The sequence below is a fragment of the Drosophila sechellia genome, chromosome 3L, assembly GCF_004382195.2.
Source record: "Drosophila sechellia strain sech25 chromosome 3L, ASM438219v1, whole genome shotgun sequence".
Taxonomy (NCBI): domain Eukaryota; kingdom Metazoa; phylum Arthropoda; class Insecta; order Diptera; family Drosophilidae; genus Drosophila; species Drosophila sechellia.
The window spans coordinates 16966338-16992230 of NC_045951.1; the positions used below are offsets into that span (position 1 = coordinate 16966338).

At 42.3% G+C, this 25893-nt stretch overlaps 1 protein-coding gene across 2 annotated transcripts; it reads right to left on the minus strand.

Annotated features, from left to right (window-relative positions):
- Positions 1–25731, minus strand: LOC6606077 (sodium-dependent nutrient amino acid transporter 1). 2 transcript variants are annotated; one of them, XM_032719292.1, is made up of 6 exons: positions 25573–25731; positions 13674–14321; positions 5083–5314; positions 2131–2276; positions 1939–2075; positions 1–1873 (listed from the first exon to the last, which is right to left on the minus strand). In XM_032719292.1, the coding sequence occupies exons 2-6, from the start codon at positions 14310–14312 to the stop codon at positions 97–99; spliced, it is 2931 nt and encodes a 976-aa protein (XP_032575183.1). In that variant the 5' UTR covers positions 14313–14321; positions 25573–25731; the 3' UTR covers positions 1–96. The 2 variants fall into 2 exon arrangements, with proteins under 2 accessions (XP_032575183.1, XP_032575184.1); XM_032719293.1 differs by lacking the exons at positions 13674–14321; positions 25573–25731 and adding an exon at positions 7011–7422.
- Between the last annotated feature and the right edge of the window lie 162 nt (positions 25732–25893).

A 25893-nucleotide genomic window follows, 5' to 3' on the forward strand; every position in this document is an offset into this window, starting at 1 on the left:
CAATACGGATTACAGATACAGATACGTTTGTTTTGGATGCAACAAGTCTTTTTGAATGTGAATGCTTCGTTTCCTACTCCTGGTCCTCCCCTGATTTCACAGCTCCGTGGAATACTCTTCCGGATTGACGTTGAACTTCCGCCAGCAAATGTGATCCGCCGCTCCACCGGACGTCGCTGGAGGTGGCAGCTTGTGGGAGTTGACATTGACCACCGAGCTGGCCGACCGCTTGACATGCACGCTGGGCGGCGGCGGCTGGGCCGGAGCGGCCAGACATCCCGTGGAGCGGCCCAGCGGATTGCGGGACATGGCCGAGGTGTAGTTATTGTTGCTCTTGCCATTGCCGTAGGTAATGGATTCGTTGGAGGGCGATATCTCTATCCGCGTGGCATGGCCTGTACCAGTTCCACCATCGGAGAGGCGGCGAATGTAGACCACCTCACGATGTTTCTCCACGGATTCCCTGGGCGGTCGCATCTGCGTTTGGGTCTGCGGCTGAGCGGTCTGCCGCATTCTCTGTGAATACCTCGACTGCTTCGTATCACTAGCCTGGAAGGGAACGTATTGCTGCTGCGTGATTCCTGGGAATTTATCCACACTAATATCCTCTTCAATGGCTGAGTCCCCAAACATGGATCCGCTGTAGTTGGGGGAACTATTTCCCGGCGTGGATGACTTCCAGTGCTGCTGATGCATAGGCGTCTGGGTTTGACCTCCATTCTGTACTCCATACTTCGTCGCACTCGAGTACTGACCCTTCTTGATGGAGTGCGTATAGTCCCGTGTACCTCTTCGTCTTAGGGTAAAGTCCCTGCGTCCTGTGTCCTGGCATACGGAGCGCCACTGCTTCCAGGAGTGGCGGGCCAAAGGATCCGCCGGACCCCACTCCTTTGCAGGCTTTGAAGCCTCGCAGATCATGCCAAAGAAGTTGTACTCCACCTGCCGGAAGATCTGCACACAGGCGATGATCACGATGACGGCCAGCACAAAAAGAATTGGCGCCCAGCGAGGGAGATACTCCGCCAGCAAGTCGTACTGATCGTCGTCCGCACACCACCACACCAAAATACCTGTCAGTATGGCCGGACAAATGACCCACAGCCACATCCACACCCGAAAAATGGGACGACCTATGGAGAACTCGAGGTCGGTGTAGATGTTCTTTGCTCCGTAGATCCAAGTTATGGCAATCAGCTCGAACACCAAAGCAGTGACCACCATAGTGCCCACCAATCGCGAATCCAGCACGCGGGCGATGAGGAACTTGGGCGCCGCGAAGGAAATAACGGCCACCACCAATCCAATCAGGCAGATCACATAGTTGGGGCGTCGTGGCACAAGACGTGTGGAGGTGTACACCGCCACTGTGATGGATACCATGGCCGAGAGGATTATGAGGGCGTAGATTAGGGATGGGACCAGATGCTGTAGTAGGTGACTATCGCCCTCCCGGGATCCATTCAATACCCGGTCGTAGATGGCGGTTAGGGGCTTCAGTTCCTCCATATTCTGAAAGCCATTTGACGACAAATCAAACTGTACCATGAACAGGGTCACGGCAATGGCGTTGATGAGCAGGTTGAAGCAGAGATAAACCACCGAGGTTCTCACAGCGTCGCCTTTGTACAAGAACTTGCCCGTGACCATGGGCAGAGCTCCAAAGCCACAGTTCACTGAGAAGAGGACTTGCATCAGGGCATTGAACCAGATGTTGCTTTCGGCCAGCAAACCAGAGTCGAAGCCCCACAGCTCCGGAAAGTAGTGACGACTGAAGGAGTTTCGCACCTCCCAACCAGTGAGTGTGCAAAGCAGGACTAGACCAACTAGTCCGAAGACGAATATACTGCGCCGCAGGATTTTGGCATTGTGTGTGCTGTTGGATAAGAAATGGGCTTATAAATCTTTTACTATAAATGTATTTTAGTCATTCTATCTTACCACAACATTACAACTATCCAGAGGCCTATAAGTCCCGCTGCCAGAAGGCCAAAGTACAGAGGATTTCGCCAGAATGGAGTTAGAAAGGTCAGCTGCAAACACTCTTGTCCACTGGTTCCCGTCAGGAGGTATCCACTCTGTAGAATATCGCATTTTAAATTACATTCCCCTGGCAGAGTAGCTCTTACTTACCAATCGCAGTTTCACGGGTCCAGCGCACTCCCGGAATGGCAGGTCATTGGAGGCGAACATCCCGATGTAGGCCAGTGCCAGCACGGCCTGCAAGGACACCCAAATGGCCGAAAGCCAGGAGGCAAAGCGACTGATCATGCAGGCTCCTGAAATATAAATACATATAGTTTTGAGAATTGGCTCTACGCCTTTAGGTGATTATATCTATTTCGCTAAAGTGAGAACTAAGGGAAGCATGTGAAATATATTTACATATGTACTATTCTATCGCATAATTTATCTAGCCCAAAGTTCCTTCTCAGAATCGGATGTAAGCTACGTCTAATATACGACCCCATAAAGCAACCTTCTAAACAAACCACAAAAGAGCGGAAGATGAGGAACCCAGCTAATGAAATTACTTTTGTCATTTAAAAGGCGAAATTCATAAAAGCAAAGTCGTTCGTTTGAAAAGAGCTCAAGTGAAAACTAGTTATAAATGAGAACGAGATTTTTTAATATCTTTACATTTACATTCGCCAAACCAGATCAATTTGACCTTAAAAACACACCCAAAGCCGTTAATTAATATACGTATTTTAAATTGATTGGGGGACTACCCAAAGGCGACATTGAAAAGTGTCCGAAAAATATATAAAAATGATTTGAGTTTCAAAGGTTTTAGGGCTTGGTTCGATAGCCCAATGAAAACGATTGAAATATTTTAATTAGCATTGTCTGTTGTACAGACCGCAAATGTTTTGTCTTGTTTATTATACACTTCCTATCTATGCAAATAGGCCACATTAGATTATGGTACGTTTGCCAATTCCGTTAGCACCGTTTTTTATGCTTATATTGCACTATCGATCAAGAAAAAGGTGTAGCAACAAGAGCTCGCATCTCATCTGACCTATGGATTCTGTTCCTCATCCATTCATATACGCAATCGGCACGTGCCATGAATATTTTGCCTCATTTATCGTAATTATGGGCTGCGAACAACTCACTCATAAAACGATCCACTCAATGAGCCCGCTGATTTCATAATGAAATGGGTACTTTAAACCAACGTCAGTGGCTTGAAAAATGTTAAGTGTTGCCTTTGCCAATTTAAGAGTTTTATAAGCCATATAAATGCTTAAGTGTTTATCAAGAATTGGCTTTGATGATAACTCTTTAGTTGGGCACCAAAGCAAACTTTAATATGAGTTCTTTGTACCAATACTATATTTCAAAAGAGTCTTTAACATTTGCTTTTTAGTTTAACGCTCAATGAATAAATTAATAAATAAAACGGCTGTTGTTTAAAATATGTGTTACTTTGACTATAAATCATTGTGTGATGGAAATGCCAGGCCAGGCATAAAATATTTTAAAACGAGTAGCCATTTATCGAGATCTTAATATGCTGTTAATAGTGATCTTTACTACAAAAATAATAAAACTGCAGTTTATTGCTCATACGCACTGTTGCTCTGCTGTTTAAAATGATGTTTGATACAAAAATATTAAAAATGCAGTTTATTGCTTATACGCACTGTTGCTGTGCTTGTCATTTTAATATTGCATACACTTCTTAATTTATTACAATGCATCTGTCGTCTGAAACTATACTTATACAATAATAGCTTGGCCAAGTCCAAAAAAGGGCGATACAACGAAGGCATTCCTTTGCAGCCACCAAGCATTCACGTGTTTTGTTGTTGTTTTTATTATTACTGAGGTCTTTTCGAAGGTGTTGTGTCGTAATTTGCAGTTGTCGTTTTTGCTTTTTGCCATTATTAGTTGTTGCTCATATTGCTCATTTTTGAATTCGTTTGTTTCTCGTTACAATTGTTTTTGGTTTATACTTTTGTTCATTTAGAATTTGCCTTAAACGTCTCTATGGTTATTTTTTGTGGACGCGCCGCCGCCTTGCCCGCGATACCTGCACCACCATTTTGCTCGCCCGTTTCCGTTTCCGCTTTCGGTTCGTTTCCGGACCGCTTCCTCTGCCGCCCAAACACGATGGGCGTGGCGGGCGGCGGATCAGATCTTGCGTCTGCTGTTGGGCGTTGTGCTACTAGATGTTCTTGTGTGCCACCCACACGTTGTCCATCTGCCCGCTGCTAATGGGGCGGCAACTGGAAGGGGGGCGTGGGGAGCGCGCGACAGTGGGAGGGGCGGGGGGCGTGGCGCGCCAGCGATTACACGAACGGGACACACACACCAATGCATTTTGAGGTTTTAATATTTTTTTGTACGATTTTCAGAGATTTTTTGCGGTCGTCCTGATAACACGATGATGATTTTATCTACTAGGTCACATTTAAGTAAGTCTTCTCTTTTTTTAGTGTATTTTATGTGTATTTTTTAGATTTTTTTGTTTGCATTGATATAACTTTGGTCTGATATTTTTTTTTCTCATTTTGTCATTATCATTTTCAATTCGTGATACATGTCTTAGACTTTTGCGGTTGTTGATTTTGCTTTCTTGTTTATTTAGCTGCTCCTGTGCTCCTGTGCCCTTGCAATTGCACCTGCACCACCCCCTTTTCCGGGGGGTTGGCACCATATGCGCCTGTTCCGGCCTTGGTTTTTGCTTCAGAGAGTGAGAGAGAGATGACGAAAGTTTTGCAATCGTAACTTCGGCTACCAACGGACACAATTTGAGAGAGTGGGGATGAGACGGGATGTGCCCAACCGTCGTTGCTGCGGAATGCACGACCGCCCGCTGGAGGTCCTTGCAACGAGGATATTTAAGCTCTGCCTTGCGGAATTCCAACTTGGGAATTATAGGCGCGAGCCCGCAGTGCAACGCCAGAGCTTTCCCCATCAAGCTTCGTCCTGCAATTGGGGATGCAAAAAGCTGCAGCTGCAGCTTTGGCTTCGGCCCCATTTTGTAGCCCCCATAATGGGGGATGCTTCCGTTTCTGAGCACCTGTTGCCGGCCGAAAAGTATGCTACCCCCGCTACTCCATCGAAACTCACCTTTGAAAATGGGCGAGGCGCGCCAGGTGTGCGCCGCCCCCTGGCCCAGAAACTGGCCCACCGAGATCTCCAGCAGAACCATGGGCAGGCCGACTAGAAACAGCAACGCCACATACGGAACCAGGTACGCCGACCCGTAGCGGTCCAACTCGCGTGGGAAGCGGACCACGTTCGCATAGCTGAGGTTCAGGCACAGACAGAGCACGAGCCCGCGGAACACCGAGCATTTCGTCTGCAATGAAAAGAAATGGGACGAGTGTGGAAATTAGTTTAGACGACATGGAATAGGCATTAACCTGGCGTAAACTGAACCCATTAACTAAGCCCACCTAAAATGGAACATCATCCACTAAGTTATATTTGAATATAAATCTGATCTTATGTATTGCGACATGCTCTGTTTCCCTGTACAAAATACGCTTACCATATAATGGCTAGCTAAATTTTAGTTTTAAATTAAATTGAGCACAACTGAACACGTAATCATTAAAAAACTAAAATGTGAATTATGAGTTAGCACAACTTATTGTAAAAAGCTGTTCAAAGGTTCAAAGACTTCATTAATTTGCGTGAATGCATTTAACCCTGAACTCCCTTCGAAGAAAGTAAAAGTTAGCAATGAACCATGTCCGAAAAATTTGCGCAGCTGATGAGAAAGCCCAAATCTACAAATGTCTGTCATATGCAAACCCATTTGGATTTTCTTTTGCCGGTAACCCGGACAAATAGCGGCAGTCACAGTCACAGTTGCCGCATCCGCCGACATTAGGCAAAAACAAAAAGATAATCCTACAGAGCGTCGCCGTCATTTCCGGTACTTCCGCTTTCGACTTGTGTAATTTCGCCGTGCTTCGCTTTATTTTCATTAATTACACAATTTTGCTTTCTGTTTATTTGTCTTACGACTCATATTCCTCGAATTCCCCCACCCAGCCACAGCCATCGAAACTGGCTTAGTTCTTTGTGTTCGCACAGTGAGCGGCAAAAGAAAGTGGCCGCCGCAGCAGGGTGTCACGGGGGATCTTATTAAGCTTCGGCCAAAATTCGCTCATGACTCTAATAAGTCATCTGCGAAATGTACAGCATAAGCCCATTATTAGATGTGCGCGGGCAAAAACCTCAGCGAACTAACAACCGTCCTCACTTTGCTCACTTTCCAAGCAAAAGAGGCGAAAATACAGCGTAGCAACTAAAGAATACCTTCTATCTTGCAGCTTTTTGAATCTAATCAATTCAATTAATTTAAAATATATTTAATTATGTTTCTGAGGCAGCATTTCTAGTCTTGGTATATTTTGCAAAAATCATTAAATTGATGATAATAGAACTTAAGTAAGCAACATATTAAACATTCGCATTTTTAAAACGATTTTAATTTAATTTAATCAATATAACTGAATGATTAATTAATTAATAATTAATTAATAAGATAACATATGACAACTTGTTAACGTGTATTGTTTTGAATACTACAAAGCCGTAAGATAGTAGAATTATGTTCCACGCCGAAGTAAACAATGCTTGTAAATGCTCATAAACAGATTTCTTGTTTGTTGTATAATTGAGAGGCTTCTTAAGTCTCACCCAACTTCCAGAGCCTAAATTAATGCCACAGGGTATGCCGCCCAGCGCATCTAAGTGAAATTCGTTTAGTTAGGCAAACGAACTGCCAACAGGGCAAACTCAGCATCCGAAGGGGCAGAGCGGTAACAACGTGACGCCCAGGTAAAGGCGGTTAATAAAGCGAAAACCGCACGGTGAAAATGTAAACAAAAAAATCGACCAGCCAAGCGGCGTTTAGAGTTTATGAGCGTGCCGATGACGAGCGCTCCATGGGCATAGCATATCATCATCGTATCGTATCATATCAAATATCGTATGCCATATCATGCATGATGGCCCCCGCAAACCCCCGTCCTGGCACTCACTTTGCGATAGTATCGGAAGGGTACGTCCTCGTGCACAACGTACAGATAGTCGGCTAAATACTTTGTCGTTGGAATCTCCATCTTGGGACAGACTTTGTATTGCTTGTAGGTGTCGAAGAACTTGTCATTTTCTTGCATTTGTTTGTTGGTGCATACAAATCAGGTTTTGTATTGTTATGCTTTGGATTTTATTGCGAGGTTCTGTGAGCTGTGTTTCCCTTCGAGCTGGAATTTTAATTGCACTGCACTCGAAAATAAATAAATTACAATTAGCGCGGGCACTCGTGTGTATTTTAAGCATTTCGTATTTATTTTTTAAACATCATGCTAATTAAAGCCGGGGCATTTGTGTCAAGAAAATAACAATATTTTTATGCAAGTGGAACAAGTTATCACGTGACGACAGCGAGCCAACAAAAAGCGCAGACTTTTAAAATAAATTGGCAACACCTTCAGAGCCTGGCCCTGAACCGCTTATTGAATGTCTCGCCGTCGCGTTTTGTTTTTATATCACATAAGGTATTTGTATTCTTTATTTTTTCGCATTTTACACAAATCGCCAACGCATATCAATGACACTTGTCATGGAACTACAGTGCGCGAGCTCCTTTTCTATAAACAATATGCAAGTGGCTTGTGGTCGCGGATTGCCTGGAATTTAGTTACATTTCATTGCACAGAACGCTTTGGTCATTAGCGATTATTCACTTCACACTTTTGTATTTTCCCCGATTGCACTGCGTTTCCTTTTTTCAATTCGCTTAGCTGCTTTTATTTTTCCTTTTACTATATGTTTTTTCGCTTTTCGAAGCCTTTTGGCTGAGCGTGTGCACCACTCATCACCGCTACAGCGTCGAGTTGCGACTGCGCAGACGACGATTTTGATTGGGGGGGAAATCGAATTGGAGTGCCCGAGGAGAAAGAGGCGGCCGAGAGATGGCCAAACAAGTTTTCCCCCCAATAGGCAAACTTTTATTTGGGATCTCTCTCTGCCCGATTTTCCTCCGGCTGGGTTTTCATCTGGATGAAACTCTGTAGCTCGTATGTTGTTTTTGGACCACACCGAGCGTGCGAGCGGAGCGTACCTAACTGCTCTCTCATTAATGCAGAACTGACGACTGACGTAGTGCCGGCGGCAGCGAAATAAAGCAAGCAGCGACGGCACCAAAGCGTGGCTTTCTATGCACAGTGGCTGCGCAAAGTCAGCGCACACCTCCACGCATCTGCTCACGGCTCACTGGGTTTCTTTGGAAATTTATGCATGCTTCTTTCAGCACTAGAAAAAATAGCTTGTAGCCAAATATAGTTTTTAGTCCACGAGAAATCAGATATATAGCACTTCAAAACTTTATAAGGAAATTATTATATTTATATCTGATTCCAAACTAGCAGACCTCTACTGATACATGTCACCTTTAAACGATTCCTCATTTTAAAGCTATATATGCAAATATTTTTTCCAAGTGCACCTCACTTTGCTGAGAGAACCTAATAGTCGCAGGCTTATTAAAGCTCTTCTCCATTCTAAGCTCGCCCACGTGGGTTAATTGAAAAAAAGATCAGAGAACACAAAGATGCTGGCTGAATGAAATTCTATTGCTATTGCTATTGCTTAATGATGCCCTTAGGCCGCGTTCCCATGTCTCGAAATCCATCTGCATAATTAACCTGTCTTCTGCACAGCAGGAAATGGCCACCGCAAAGAGCAGAAACCGTCTATTAGGCTTGGCTCTTTGAGCCGCTTCTCATACTAATATTAAATTTTATTTTAACACGTTCTTTGGCGCAGAAGAGAAAAGAGCGTGGCAATTTCTAATTATTATGTAAGCATGCGAGCGAAACTGGCACTGGTCGCGTAATTAACAGCACTCACTGTGTGATCAAAAAATAAAAAGGGGGGAATGTGAAAAATTATCGCTGTAGCGCCGAGCGAAATAGGTGGATTGAATGGGCGCTAATGGGAAATACAAATATTATTACAAGCTAGAATTTATATTTGGCATCAAAGATCTGCCATATCAATCGAATCGATAGGCGTTGACTTTCTCAACGATGATCACATCAAGAACTTAAACACTTTTAGCATAAATAATTGCGCTTTTTTTTGGCTTTTTGACGGTTGGCTTGTGCCTGGCATACCGAATGAGCTCTAAAGAGGTATTATAAATATATGAAATATGAAAAGCCAAAAGCTAACAGCCAGAAGTAAAAGCGTGGGCTGGAGCCAATTAATTGAGAAACTTAACCCATAAATACCCGCCAAGGTTTCTCCGGGTTTCTTCTATCGAGAATTGATTCCGCGATTGTATCAGAATGGAAAGGTCTTGCTGCACAATAATTACCTTCAGTGTGGTGTCACCTGAAACTGGAGTGTGAAAAGGTCCCCACAATGGGGCTGGTCACAAAAGGTGTCCGAAATAAGGCTATTGTGAGTCGTATTTTATGTTGAATAAGCGATGCCTCGACAATCTCTTTGACTGAACGGATCTGGGCACTGGAGCATGGACAAGTGTACCCGGGGAGTTGTAGTTATGGTACTCGCATCTGGGCTATTGTTTTACGACTTGGATTGCGACTGAGGGTCTCTAATCAGTGGCCAGTGAAAGGAGAAGTCATGAAGCCATTCAGCTGTGTGTGATATCGTTAACTCGTCAAATGGTCTCGGTTACACCCAAACCCGGTAGAGCAGTGTACCGTGGACTGGGATTGTATATCGTAAGGCCCAAGGGAGTTCTGTTTGATTATCCACCGATGTCCATTTTCACTGGATACACTTTTCCCGATTTATCGATGCAATTCTAATAGCCCCACGCAATTAGCGTGTTGCATCGAACCAGTTTGCCACTGACGTCATTTCTTATTTTCATTTCTCTTTATGGCCGAAACGTGAGTCTTGCCACCGCCGAATTTGCACCGAAAGTATCTGCAAGATTGTACTGGCTGCCACTGTGTTTTGTTGAACTTGTTAATCAGCGAATTGGAAACGAAATAAAATAAGAGATGAAGTAACTGAACAGCCCGAGAAACATGCATATGGGCAGAGGTTTTCGCTTTTGGGTCTTGGGTTTTGGCCACTCGCATGAGCCGCAAAAGCAATGGAAGGGAAGTGGCCAGAGACGAGGGGCCATCGATTGTGGTAAGCAAATTGCACATTCAAAAAGTCCCAAGTTAAAAGTAAAAATAAGCAAAGAAATATGCGAACTGCCGGCAGACATGGAATTAGCCGAGCCCAGTTGCAGATACAGTTTAAACTGCGAGACCATGAAATTGGTCAATAACTTGTTCATTTGAATGCAGGATTTCGGAAGAAAATTATTTAATTATTCCAATAGTAAGCTTTAAAGTGAGTAATGGTTTCTTTAATTTAATTATTACGCCTAACCAATAAGGAAACAAATAAATTAGTTCCTTGTAATTGTTTTAAATCACATTGATAGGCAGGAAATCAATAAATAAACTATTTTGTTAATCGTAATGTAAATTGAAACTAATAGAAATTGAAGAAAAAAGTATTGAGCTTTTACTATAATCATGATTTGCAATTTAATAAAAAATAAAAAATGTATAATGTACCTTTAAAACCATTTGTTATTGTAAAATTAATTTGGCAACATTTGCATTTAAAACATGTTCTTCTAATCACAACAAAACAAAAGACTTAGGCAACAAACTCATTTACCAAACTGAAGTTTCCATCAGAGAACTGCAGCCCGCCACTGGCACTTTACGTCCACCCGATAAACACTCGGTCTCTAGGCACCCCGTGTTTTTTGACACCCTACTTGCGGCAATACAAAATATTCGAGTGTTTTACCGACGTTGTGTTTTTGTTACGAGTAAAAAAACCACCCGAGGCCTGCTACGCAAGAGCCGTTTGGGTGAGTGGACGCACAGTCAACGATCGGCCGCAGGTCATTTTTTATACGCCTAAAATTTGTATGGGTGGAAGCGCGACGGGTATAAGAAATGAAGGGTAAAAGGGAATACCCAAGAAAAATTTCGTGCTCATGTCTTTGCTCTTTGATGTACTCAATGGGTGCCACCCGTTTCGAATCATTCCCTTATTAATTTTTCACACGTCGCTACCTGAATACTCTAATGACAAATATTCTTATATAAAGTCATTTTTGAAATGAATTTTGTGACATTATGTATTATTATTTTTACTATAATCTATATTTAAATAACAATAACGTTAATAATATATATAATATATAATAATATATAATATAATATATATATATAATATAATATTATAATTATATAATATATAATAATATATATATAATTATATAATATATAATAATATATATATAATTATAATAATATATAATATTATATGAAGGGCATATTTTACAAAGTATTCGACAAAGTCTAGAGCCACGCCGAAAGAATAGTGTGTAAACGTATGGAGTGTAAAACGTATGGAGTTACGCATCTTGTCTGTGACTCGACTATCTACAATACCACCCGAGTATTTTTAGAAACACCCGAGTATTTTTGGAAACACCCATGTGTTTAACGGTAAACCCACAAGCATTTGTCTTTTTCTGACTGCTTGTCTTCTCTACCCTCCGTTATGGGTGCCGAGTATGATCGGCACCCGCGACGCAGGGCACCGTATTGATTCGGGTGCGCGCACAACGGGGTGTCTTGTCTGCATGTTCAGATTTATACTGTGTGTTTGTAAGTATCCGCGATGTGCGTGGCAGGTAGCACCCGCACACAAAATTGTAGGGTGTGAGTCGAGTGTTAAAAAATGCCACCCTTGCAGTTCTCTGGTTTCCATTGGCTTTTAATACAAAATCATAGCATACCTTACGGCTGAACATGATTTATTTGAAGTGTGTCAAATGTAAAAATGTGTTGTGTAGAAACGGCAATGTGAAATCATTGTAAAATATTCTGTTTGAGTATGCGGTCTTAAATATGTAAAACATTTTCAGTGAGTGACAATATGCATAAAAAAATCAGAAATTAAGTAAATTAAGATAACCCAACCTAAAATGCTTCCTAAAATTACTTAATTGCTGCTAATCTGGTTTAATTCAATGAGATAAACATTGTAAATGTCTAACTCAATGACTAATCCCATATAAGTTAATGCTTTCAAAACTGTTGATTAATTTGTGTTATTAAATTAGCTGCACGCACTTGGTACGATGTGTTTGTGTGTGTGTGTGCAGCTAATTAAGGCCAATTAGCATCTGTTCGACGCAATTCATACTGCACTTGGCACTTGCACTTCCACTTGCAATCGTCAGGCGAACCTGGCTTGAATGGGTGAAAATTGCGGGAAACAATGGGAGAGGTGTGTGGATGCGAAAGACAATGGCCAAGCAACCAGCTGGGCCCTATCCGGTCCACTCCGATCCGATCCAGTCCGGTGCCCGCTGCCTTACTAACCCAAATAGGAGACAAATACGAGCTCACAGATGCCGAAACTAGTTTTATGATCGTGTTTATGATGCCGCCGCTCCGGACAACCCTATAAACAATGACTATTAGACCAAGACACAAGGATGGACTGTGTGGAAGACCTGCATTCCCCGCATGGTTCGATCGACAAAAGAGCTTCAGGTGTTTGAAGGTTGCCATCGCCACGCCCTCTGCTGCAACCGAGTTTGTGTAATCTTGGGTAATCTTCATCTTGAAAAATATTCAAACACCTCAAATCGTAGACTAGCAAACAAAGGAGGAGAGCAAACAAATCGCGCGAAAATTAACGCGTTTTAACGCTAGAAGGTATAACAGTGGGTAGAAAAAGTCTACAGACGCACACAAAACTATAATACAAGTAGAACTGCACGCAAAATCATTAAATTATAGTTTAGATCCTCTAAAATTGTTGTTAATTAGATCTCTTTATTTTATGGCGGAGGTATTTATTGGTTTAGACAAATCAATCGATCGAAGCTCAGCAAACAACAATATAAATTGAGACTTGGGGCTTGAGACACGTACACAAATTCATTTCGAATATTTTCAGCATTATTAAGCAGAGAAATAAAATTTACAGCGACTCGTGAGTAATCGATAAACGGAATCACCGGAGCTTCATTCAAAAGACTCGCCTCACCTGATGATAAGCAGCAGTTAGCTGAGAATTACCCCGACATAATTCTTATTCAGATTCATTCTTATTTATTCTCAAAAGATCTGAGGAGGAAGATGATTCCAATCGCTTCTGGCTAGTCCGTAACATTGAACAAAAGAGGTTCAACTTTGGGAGATCTTGATAACTTCAAAATTGCCAAAACAGGTAGGACCACCACTTGACTGGAAGCCAATATAAATTGCATACACGAGCTCCGGCTTCGAAGATGAACTACTTTTTGAAAGTTCCATCAATCGGAATGCTAAATTTATCTCAAAAACGCTAATTAATACACATACATTTCTAAGGCTTGGCAACGAAATTAAAGACATGTGGCAGATATTCTATGAAGATTCCTTTACAAGCTTTTTAACTTGAAAGAAATAAAATCATTTAAGTTCTAAAGTTTTGCAAAAAGCTTTCACTATAAAAAGACTAATAATATAAACATAAATTTGGCTAAATCAAATCAATCAATCAATCAAGCTAAATCAATTTACATAAATGCTACTTCCCATTTTCCCATTTAAGCACACTACTTTTCCGCACCTGTCTGCTCCACTCACCTGTTTGTTGGACTCATCCTCGACGGCGGGAAGGAGCTTGGCATTGCTGCCCGTGGTGATGTTGTGGGCGGAGGCCGATACGGAGAAGTTCTTGGACACCGCATCGTGGTCCATGTCATGGTAGCCGCCCTGGATCTCACTAAGTGTGTTGTTGCTGCCGCTCAGGGTGACGATGCCGCTGGAGCTGATGCGACCGGAAGTGGCGGTGGTGCGACCGCCACCACTGTCCACCACACTGGACACCGTGGAGATGCAGCTGCGAGTGGTTTGTGGTGAGGGCGTGACGGTGGGCAGGTCCGTCTCGTTGGCCTTGGCGCGTCGCATATTCAGCCAGGACATTCGTTGCGGCTGTCGGCGATCCAGAGTCACGGATATCTGTTCATTTCCGTTTCCGCCACCCGTGGGCGCTCCGCCTATATAGACGCAGGTTCTCGACGTCGCTGTGGAATCGCTGCGCAAGCGGCTGGAGTTGTCATTGTGATTGTGGTTGTTATCGTGGCGCGGCAGAGTTGCCATGGCGCCGGGTATCTGGCGGTAGGTGGGCGTGGCCGGGGGCTTGGTGCCACTTCCGGCACGAGCTAAACTAAACTGCTCAGCGAGGGCCTCGTCGCTGCTGCGGGGCTTATAGCTGCTGCTCATCGATCAGATCTGCCAGATAAAGATAAAAGAAGAAGTCAGCTGAATTTATCATTTTAAGGAAATCGATACTCCATGAATAGGGGTAAACAAATTGGGGATCGAAAGCATTTCGAGGAGTGGCACATAATCTCAAGGTATCAAATTTCAAACGAATTACGAATCAAGGAAAAATGTTTTGGGCAAAAGAACATTAATTCTGAAAGGGATAAAATCGACTGCTAATCATCAATTTGTCAGAAGTATAAAAATATATTTTACATATACATATTTAAATATATAATTTTAATTATGTCTTCTCAAAAATGAAAAAATTAAAAAGAATTATTACTGATCAATAAAGTTTCACTTATATTCAAAGAGAACCTTTTATTTTTGATAAACAAAATCAGGTAAAACTGTCAACATTTTCTTTGTTTCAGTGGGTAAAATTCGTGGAAATATCAGAATGACTTCAAAGGCCGACTGCGCCAGCGGAATTCACACGCAGCCCGAAAATCATAAATAAAAATACGATTATATCCGCTTTGGGTTTCTAACGAAATGATTCATATGGGAGATGGGATGGGGGTTTTGTTTTCGGGCCTGTTTGGACAGCGGATTTACATGCGAATTGAGCTGCCAAAGAGAACAATGTGTGTCCGTTGAACGGAAAGTGAAATGTCGCCACATTTCGCAGGCATGCGAAAGTGAAAGCCCTGCAGCCATTCTACTTCATAGTGATGACCATATTTTGCCGTGGATTATGACATTGTTTTCGCAGATTCTTCGATCGCCTTTTGTAATGCAATCCAGCACAAATCAGAGCAAATCATTTCAATTCTGCTCTAGACAGGTGACTTTTTTGCTGCCGAAATTTCACTTGATTGGTTTTTTTTTTTATCAGACACCGACAGTGAAAACATCTCGGCCGAAAGTTGACAACAATGAGCGTTGAAACAAAGCCGTAACAACAACTGTTCCAATATGAGCACGATGGTTAAATAAAAAAATGCATGAAAACAAAATAAACGAATCGAAAGACACGCCGCGATATCAGTTTGTTCGCTCTCGGTTTCCCAACTTATTATTTTATTGACCTGAAATGAGTTTCTCGTGCTAAAAATATTTCTGGCGATCCATTGACATTGTTCCATTCCCATTCCCTGCAAAGTTAGCAACTTCACCAGCCATTTATAACTTACAGATGCACACTAAAACTTAATTTGTATTATTTTCTGAAAAAGAGCATGAATAATCTATCCTAAGCTTGAATCTACCGCTTAAAGTCAACAAACTGATATCCCTATTTGCAGGCCAATAAATCTGGCAATGTATTTTTAAAACAAAGATAAAGAAGAGACTTAAATACGTTCGTAATTATGCCAGCTACCGTCTTCGAGCCTTGGCAAGACAAACTGAGCAAATATATATCCGGCTAATAATCATTAATTAAGCCAAGTGCTCAAATATGTTCGACGATTGGTGTTTATATGTATATTTGCACCGCTGGATACAATTCAAATGGCACGATGACTCAACGCGAACACAACATTTCGATTATTGCGATTGTGTCACTGTATTAATGATGGCTCTCCTCTTATCGGCCCAATGGCACACATTTATCTTGGCAACAGCAGCCTCTTATCACAATCACTCGAAATGCATATTTACAAATAATTATGCATGCTTGCATAAATGGGCAAAAAAAAAGGTTTAGTGAAAAAAAACATGGAGAGAAGAAAACAAAATCAACTTTTAACATGCGATCGAGTTCGGTGACCAGCAAAACAATCCAAAAGAGGTCGTATCTTAATCTTAGCCGAGTATTTATACAAATTTTCGCTCATTTACTGCTGTTCCAGGCCGCCAAGTCATAAAAATAAAAACAGTTGAAATTTGAGGTGATCGACTGAGGATATATCATATGATATATCAAAATAGTTGCATTAATTAATTAATAAGATTTTTATATATTTTGGGAAAATATGAAACAATTATACAAAAAACAGATAACATACGAGACTATCAAATTAAGATAAATATCTAAAAAATATTAACATTTTAAAAAATAGTTGCATGCAATCTTAATATCGAAACCATGCTGAAAACGTTATATAATAAATATCTTTCGGTTTGTTTTTAACGAACTGCCAATACCATTTTGGACCCTTAAAGATGTATTTTCAGTATTTCCCCCTATAGTCCCTTCTTTCCTGATCAAATTACTTCAGCCAGCCAGTGTTTATCCACAAACAGGCATTTAATGAGTACCGGGTATCGAAGTGTTTACGTCTTCCTCGGCCAAATGAAGGCACCAAAGTGGATGACGGCGGCGTCTCCGTCTGTTTGTTATTGAACATTTGGCAAACAACAGTGGCGCCGTAGCTGAGATTTGCATTTGCATGTTGCAGATACAAAACGCGGAGAGATGTGAATGCCTTCAGTTAAAGATACTTTCGGTGGCCGAGTGTTAAGCCCACTCACACTGGCGCATTGAGATGGCAGACAAAGATACAATTTTGGGAGGAGTCGGGGCGGAACCAAAAGCGGGATCGCTCGACCGTTGGGCGAAGACTCGGAAACCCAGTCCAGCGGGACGGAGTCAAGGGATCCGCCGATCCGGCGATGCATCAAGTTACAAGTTATTAACAGGTACGAGGGCGAGTACAAGTGTTGCCAAGGAAAGCACCTCACAATGCCCGTAGATGTGCCACACATAAATATACATATATATCTATATCCGTGCCTGCTTTTCTTTGTGCACTCAGTCCGAACGGCGACAAGTGCGAGAGTTGGGGCTCGGAAAGTATGACACTTGATAAAGGTTCTGACGAGGGCAGCATACATACAAATATGTATAGGGAGTACTATCCTATATATAGAAATGCCGGTGCTGCCACCAGCCACCAACTTCATCGCCACCAAGGAATTCAGCCGGGCGTAACCACAAACCAAGACAACTGCCACTGACCAAAGAAAACGCGCACATTAACTTGCCATTTAGCCTGTACTTATGGCCCGGAGAGCCAAAACAAACCGCACAGAACCTCTGATCATTCCACCTTTTGGTAATAAAGTTTTTTAGCTGAAATTATCAAGGGTTCACTTCCAAGGAAGCCCCGAGAATCAACTGCTTGGCAGTCATTATTTTTAATGGAAAAGCAAATGGATGGATGAATCTGGCATTATATATGAAGGCTTCCCATATGGGAAGCTTACAAAACAAAGAACGGGCAGATCAATCAGTTATTGAAGGTCAAAGTGGTTCCTAATGGGCTTTTAATGCGTATTTACAGATAGAATCAGACAATGTACATATTCTTTGACGAAAATTACATTATTTTTATGAAATAGATGCAAATAAAGGTTTAGATAGTAAATCTATATGGCTCTACCAACTATGTTTTCTTTTTCGGAGATTTCAAATAAAATCAAAATATTTATTCCTGTTGTTTTCAGTGCTTTAACCTTTAACTTTAATAACATTCCCGCCGGATTACCATCAATTAAACGGCGCACTATGATAAAATTCGAACGCAATTGTAACGAGCACACGTGGTTGACCTTTGACAGGGCGAAAGTCCAACTGCCAGCGAATCGAACGCACATTACAGGGCAGAAATGTCACAAACAAAATAGTAATTTCCATTTACAAACCGTCAGCGCTAATTAGTGTCCAACCGTGTGGCTAATTTGGAGATCATTCAGCGGGCAGACCAAATCAAATCAAATCAAGTCACAGCTAATCTCGTGGCAACAATTCATTTAGTGAATCCAGGGTAAAATCACAATTGACATGCTGCACGGCTATGGGCTGTATCTGTATCTTTAATGGGCGGATCTGCATCTCAATCTGCATTCGAGTAATTGAAAGTCTGCGCTCGGTGTGGCGTAAAAGGAAAGTAAAAACTACTTAGATGGGTCTGCCTATTTCTCCTCTTTCTTCTGCTTCTGACGCCTCACAGATCGCAGCCACCAACGAAAGTAAAAACAACAAAGCCAAGATACTTGGCTAACTACCAACTAGCAGCTAGCAACTGCCAACTGAGTTGACACAGTTTCTCGGAAGGGGAAGATTATGTAAAATTATGTGCAAATTGAATTGAAACTCAGGCGACACAAGTAAAAGTATCTGCACGAGCACGAGTACGAGTACGAGTATCTCGGCATCCGCGCGTGTCTGTATCGCATTGATTGCCCCCTATTGATTGTCCAATTCCAATCGAGTCTAATTAATGCTGTCCGCTCTGGGGACACGGACCACGGACCAGTGCAAAATCTTGCCGGGCCTCGCCCATCGATCGGTTGACTGATTCCGATTCCCCCATTCCGAATCAAAGCGAATTTTTAGCGCTGTTTTCTCAACAAATTGTCACATCTGCGATGGCAATCCGAGTTCGTTTTTCGTGTTAGTGGGGCAAAATAATGGAGATGTGATCCGAAAACTCGTTCGGCCATTATGGCTCTGCAAATTGCATTTAGCTCGTGGTAATTACACTTATCCAGAGATCAAGGCAGTGGACACTTTTTACTTTTTTCCGCCAGGTTTTATTGGACCTGTTTTGCGCGTGGAGATTAGCCAAGAAATTGCCCACATCGACACTTGCTTGTCACTGGGTCAAGAGCATAATTGAAAAGATACACCAGGAGGCTCGGGCTCTGGCTCTGACTATCAGGCAACCGCAAACTCGATTCAATGGTTGATTCAGGACCGTGTTGGCCCATGATTTGCATAAATAGATTGTCGTGCTGCCCTTGCCGCTCGTTAATTGCATCAGCATCGAGTCGCTGGCAATCATAATCGGTACTCAAAACAAAACTCTACTAAACGTAGTTGGTGCCCCCCCTCCAAAAAATTTTGCCCCCCTCCAGTTGCACAACCGAAGTTTCGCTTTTGGTTTCGCACAATGGCAATTATCAGAATCATTAGCAAATGAATGGGCTCCACCTGCCCCCCTCATTGACATTAGATTCGCTTTCGCAATCGATTCGAGCAAACAGAAATAGTCAAATGGCAATGAAAATGCTGGGATGCTACCGGAATAATGTCAGTGTTTAAATGAAGCCAGGTGTTTGAGATCGAGTTCTTGAGCTGATAACTTGTTTTCAAAGAACTTTTACTGCGCCAAGTCAGGTGCCAAAGTCTCTTTACTAAGTTTTAAGTTGAGTTTAATGGGTTCCCGGTACTTATCTTAGGTTTTTCCTAATTCTATCTACAGCAAATCCCATTCACGTGAAGATAAGATTTAACACATTTTTACAAATTTGCACAAACTATACTAGGAAGTTTTCCACAATAGATTAAACTATTTAAACCAAACTGATTATATAACATTTAAAATTGTTGACTTAAAACAAAGATTACCGTGGAATTCCTTGAAATAAACCAAATAAAGTTCCGGTAAGCAATCACATCCACTTTAAATAAAGTTCTTGACATGCAAATATTTATAAATATTTCGTTTTTCACAGAATTTCAATGATCTTCGTTCCACTTCTTATGGCCAGCCTAAGGTTGAGCCGTCTCATTCATTCATCACTTGTTAGGAAGTAGATAATTTTTTAATTTGTATTCAAGTCGGCTTCTGCTTTTTTTCGGGCAACAAGCGCAACTGGAGCTGGTAATCAGAGACGTAACTCTGCTCCGAAAAGCTCATTTGAATGCTCCATAAAGGGCAATTGCCACACGGCGAACTGGGAATCATTGAGCCACGGGAGCCGTCATCAATTCCGATTCAATAGCGCAAAAATTCATGGAAATTACGTTCTCACACACGCAAAAATAAAAAGCAGACAAAACAACGAAAAACATTGAAAATTCGAAGTGCAAATACAAAGCGTTTTGCGGTAACAGAAAAACTACTATAAGCGACGACGACGACAGGTTCGGCGGTACTGACGGACTGCCTCACTGGCTGACTGGCTGAACCGAGCGAATCGACTGAGAGCGGAACTGCGATGAGCCGGGCTGAGCAGAGCCAGAGCCATTGCCACAGGCATGGATAATGTAGCTGACAGGTAGCGACGGAGCTGAGCGGTACAACACGTGTAACGGCTAAATGTATCTGCCAGATACACAGTTCCTAGCTGCCCATCCGATCGGGCGTCTGGTAATCGCTGTAATATCAGCGAAACACGCAAACCTATTCAAGATAACTGGAGAGAGATAGAGAGAGTCCTATTTAACCATATCCTGCACGCGAAAAAATCATATTTTCAGTTAAGAGATCTGTTAACAATAATCGATTTTATTTATACATTTCTCCACTATAACTACAATTTTATGTCATGTATAATTGCCTATTTAAGCTAAAATATCAATATGTTCTACTTGGTTTCTTTGTGATCAGTTTCTGTTAATTGATTCAAGCTAGCAAGAACTACATTATTTTGTACAGTGCACGCAGCACATAGGAACAAATATACGAATCTCGAAACTGGGTTTCATTGAGGGAGGGAAACCTTCGAACCCTGGGCAAAGAAGCCGCACAAACAAAGAACGAGGCGAAACGAAATGCTCATAAACAGGAAATTAATCACTCGAGTGTGTGTACAATGCGGCGAATCCCATTCTCAGGCAGGAGTAGATGTATCTTGGCCCGAGTCCCTGCCGGCGGAAAAGGACGAGGTCGCAAGGAAGTGGGAATTCAAGGGTAAGGGCAAGGTAAGGCAGAACGATGAATTCCCATTTGCCAAGGTCACACACACAGGTATTACAACTTCATTCGCTGCGTGCAATTCAATTCTGTTTACTTTGACTTTTCGATTGTTCGCACTGTGCCAGTGCAGCATAAAAGCGATCGTAAAAAATTCCCAGGTAACACGACGCTACTGGTGGCATAATGCTAATGAGTTCCTAGTTTGAGTTTTTCTTAACGATGATTCAATGGCGAGCCCAGCGATTCTTTGCCAATAACTAATTACAATTGGAGATGTTGCCACTTTGAGAGGAGGCGGAGAAGGCAGAGTTACCGGTTTCCGGCTCATTTCTAATTATAAATCAGATAAATCAACAACAATTACTTTTAATATTAATTTAGCATGCATCCAGCAAATATTTCATGGCACCAGAACATTTGCGCCTCATCAAAGTTCCTCACGGGGCAAAAAACAAAGGTTGATACGAAAAACGTGCGAGTGCTTTGTGTTGTTTTGATTTTTTGTTCTAGCCAAAATTTAATGAGTTGAGGAATCATCATCGAATCTGTTTTTTTTCTCTAAGAAATTCCGTCTCTATTCGCATAATCCGCAGATTTAAATTTTGATTTTTACTAATGGGAGCTTACTCAGAAATTCGAAAATGAGAAAATCCCATATGAAAAAACTTAAACAAGTATTTAAACAAATATAAAACATGTCAATAGTTTCTTATACAGAAGCTATCACACTATTTGCCTTGGATAATTCCTTAATTTGATAATTTCGTCTTCCTTTGCTGATGTGACACTTTCGTCACACCTGAGCTTCCCAGGTAAAAACTCTTTACTTTTTAAAGACCTCAAGGCAGTTGAGCCGCATTAGAACCAGGCACATCATCAAAACGAGGAAACTGGTCTATGTGTAATGTAAGACACGAGTTCGTCCACTTCCACGATCACGTTTGCATGGTGAAAACAAACCAAACCAGACGAGCAGACACGACACTCGAAGAAAAAAGGGGACGATAGCCAAGAAGTCGGCTTGCCAAGTAACCTGTCAGTTACCAAAATGAGTTCAGAGCCATTTTCCGCAGCATGCTTTACTTGGCCCCACATTACGCTTTTTGTTTTGCTATTTCCCAGTCGCCTTTTGGCCACTTTCTAGCAGCAGACTGTAGGAAAAGAACTCTAAGAGCCGAACAGTCGAGCAAATTGCACCACTTTGCGGCGTTCTGGTGGCGAGTCGGCCCAGAGGCATCATTACCATGGCCATTACCGGCTGCAGTGTACCTTACTGACACCATAAATGGTCCACCAGTGCCCCCCAGCCACGGAGTTATGTGCTCTAGGTCCAAAGAGGGCCTGGGCCTGGGTCTTTCCACGAATGTGAGTCTCTGCAGATACTTTCAACCTTTCGCTGCGTGGCGGCAATCGAGCTGCGGATCTGCAACTCTACTCCCAATCGAATATGACGTGCTCGTTCGTTTATTCTTTCATCGCTTCTATGAGCCAACTCGGCGGCAATATCGCAGTTGTCTCTTGGCTTTTGCAAACCTCTAAGAACTGAACGGGGCAAAGAACAATAGATGCTTGCTCAATAACTCAGATATTATATTTCAAATGAAGACATTAACTAGACAGTTTGAATCGGTTGTAATAGACTTCCTAATTTCACTTAACGATGGTCAGATTTAATGTACTTCCAACATGGAAGTTAACTTAAAATTTAGATGGATCTTGACTTTTTTTTGGCTCTTTCCCTAATTTTCTTCTTATCAGCAAGACAAGACATTTATTTATAAGCTTATAAACAATAGAATTTACTTTTCTTTGAGATCGGAAGGCCAAGTATATCAAGTTGTTACCATTTAAAGGCATTTTGCCCGTCTAATTTGGTTACAACGCCTGAGATGGGTTCACACAGTTCACATGGCTCATGGATTTGAGAACACGACAGCCATAAATAAAGATTCACCGACCGGGGCGAGAGGCAGGTATTATGTGAGTAGATATATTCAGATTCAGTTAGCACTTGCCGTAACTCTTCTCGCCTGTGTTTTTATTTATTTGAGAGTGACTTCATTTTCTCAGGGCTGAGACGAGCGATCTGAGCCGGTGACATGCAACCCCCGTTTCGGCCTTTTTTTACGCTTTTTATCGTATAACGCTCCATTGTTCGGAACAATGTGCGGCGCACACTCTTTTTTCCACATGCATTATAAAACATGCACATAACTATACTAGCACCTGTATATACTAGGTGTTTCAAATGCACATAGCACACTTACGGCGCTTATTGTTTAAGCTTTTCCGATTGCCAAATACTCCGAAAATATTAAGAAAATAGCTGAGCACGTATGGCGGAGATTAGGTGCCAAGTACGCCGGTGGTCAGTTCTGCTGATGACAGCAGCGCTGGAAAATGTCGAATTAATTAGTCTAGGTCTAGATTCTAGCCACTAGAGTCTAGAGTCTAGCCCCCACTCCGATCGCGAAATAACGGTCAGTTGGGCGGGCTAAAATGAAAATGTGCGGCCATATTGCAGTTGCCAGGGGAGGGGAAAAAAACAAGAAGCGAAAATGAAGAAAGAACGAAAGGTAAGTAAAAACTGCCGCTGGCAGCTAACCTCAAGTAAACTTGGGTTCTGGTTCGGGCCAAAACCGGAGGGAGATGGAGTAAAAAACCTGATGACTCAGTCACGAAGCACAAAGTTGATGGCTTCCCCCTCGGGAAATTGGCGGAAAGTCCGGATAGCGGGGGAGTGGGCGAGCTGTGGTTGGGGGGGCGGTAGGAGCACCTTCCTCTATTGCCGACACTGCAGCTGAGTATAATATTGAAACAAAAGATAATGGGCAAGTGCAAATATTTAGCGAGCGATGCATTCTGCAGCGGATATTACACGGCCATATGGCATTTCCTCTGGAAAAATGCTTAATGTGCCACGCAAACAGGTAAACATTCTATTTAGAACGAAAACAAGAGTGACTCTGAGATACTAAACTATACTAGATATTAGTAGCGGTTATAACCGCTTTTGAATAGTGGTATTAGTTTTGAGGCTGTTCCAACTGTTCAGCTGAAATTGAAATCTTTAGTTCTGTAAACACATAAATATTTTCCTTTTATATAATATTATTGTGTAGAACGAGTAAATGGGTTGTGGAACATTGGTTTTCTACGGTTATCAAGTGCGAAAAATATTGCAAACAATAAAGTGGAACGACAATTAAAATAAGCAAATAAACATTTCAATGGGGGCAATCAGTGAAATTAAATAAGGTTCGCATATATACATATATCAAATGAGAACTTTGATATCGCCGCATGCTGATGATGACATCTGACACTACATTCATTCATACATCAACTTTGCGTGAATACAGCTGGCACTCAGTAATATGCATATTTGCAAAATTGTATTTCAAAGTTGGCATTGAGGTAACCAGATACGAGCTTTCTAAAACTAAGAAATGAATGAAAGAATTTCCAAACCTACGCATTTCTAAAAGATTAACAAGTTCATGCTGCTAACCCATGGAGGCCACTTATCCCTGATATCTTCATGACTCAAGATCACCTCGGTGATTACAACATTTACTGATGACATAGATAACTTTGCCACTTAATCACTTCACACAGTTGCGCTCTTATCGCACTTTATCCGTTTCTTTGAGAACAAGTACAGTGCCCACCGAAATCGAAGGGCCAAAGAGTTGAGCTAGCTAATTATAGCGGAAGTCGAAAATGCAGCGCCAATATCATAGCATTGAACTTGCCAGACGATCGCCGAGCGATCGCGACCAACTGCCTTTCCAGGTGCTTATCAAGGTGGGCCAGGTTTCAGCGAAACTTCGTTAAAATATACGGCAAGAGCAACTGTGATGACCGCCAGTTAAGGCTAAAACAAAAGTCAGTTGTGTTGAAGAGGAATTGCGAGGAAAGAAAAACAGTGGAAAACGCAAAGAGCTATGGCGAGTGATCCCAAACTAGATATATATAAGCTTGTTATGAAAGAATTATGTAAAGTTTATGATGATTATCTTAGAAACCTATATTATTTAAACCCAAAAACGATCTGAAGACTCAGTATTCCTGTATCTCATTAAGGTCCTAAATAGAATTGTCTTTTTTATGCGTTCCGCATCCGATTAGTTTCCACGAGGGAACACAGGCATAAAAATGTAAATGTCTTCCGTTAACCGGTATCCACTGTACTACAGGCTGCCGAAAAAGTGGAAGAACATGAGCACGGGAGCGCACGAAAAGCACAAAAAGCGGGCAACGTGTGTGCATGAGAAATGCAAGGCGGAGGGCAAGACAGGCTAAGGTAAGCTAAGGAATGGAACGGCTGGAGGAGATGGGAATGGGAATGGAGATGGGGATGGGGGTCACGGGAAGGTAGGGAGAACCGAGTCAGGAGCGACAACCGCACAACAGCACGAAACTGGTCGGACGGGTCGCTATGGTGGCCATGTTTATGGGACAGCCCAGACAGGAGGGAGGATCAGTTCGGATCGGTTCGGTTCGGCGGTAGTCTAACTTTTTGTTCTCCCTGACGGAGCTTCATAAAATATGCACCACATTCAGTCGCATGCGTTGCGGCTTCTTCCATTTTCCGTTTGCCATTTGCCATTTGCAATTACCATTTGCATTTCACGGAGTTATCAACACGGCACATGAGCACACACACGGAAACACGTACGGCTAGAACAATTTAAAATACACGAAATAAAATGCTTATAATGCAGTTGGGAAAACCACGCGGGCAGGCGACAACCGATGCGAAAGAGGCGCGCGACTTGACTGGGAGCTCCAGCCCGAACTCCAACGGCTGGCGACCCAAAAGCCACCCCGGAAAGCTCACTCTTCGAGCTCTCTGAATGTCTCTTTAGGCTATCAGCTATCTCTTTTGATCTTGAAGAGCTCTCTTTGACCTTAGAAGGCTGTTTGAATATGCGCGGTAT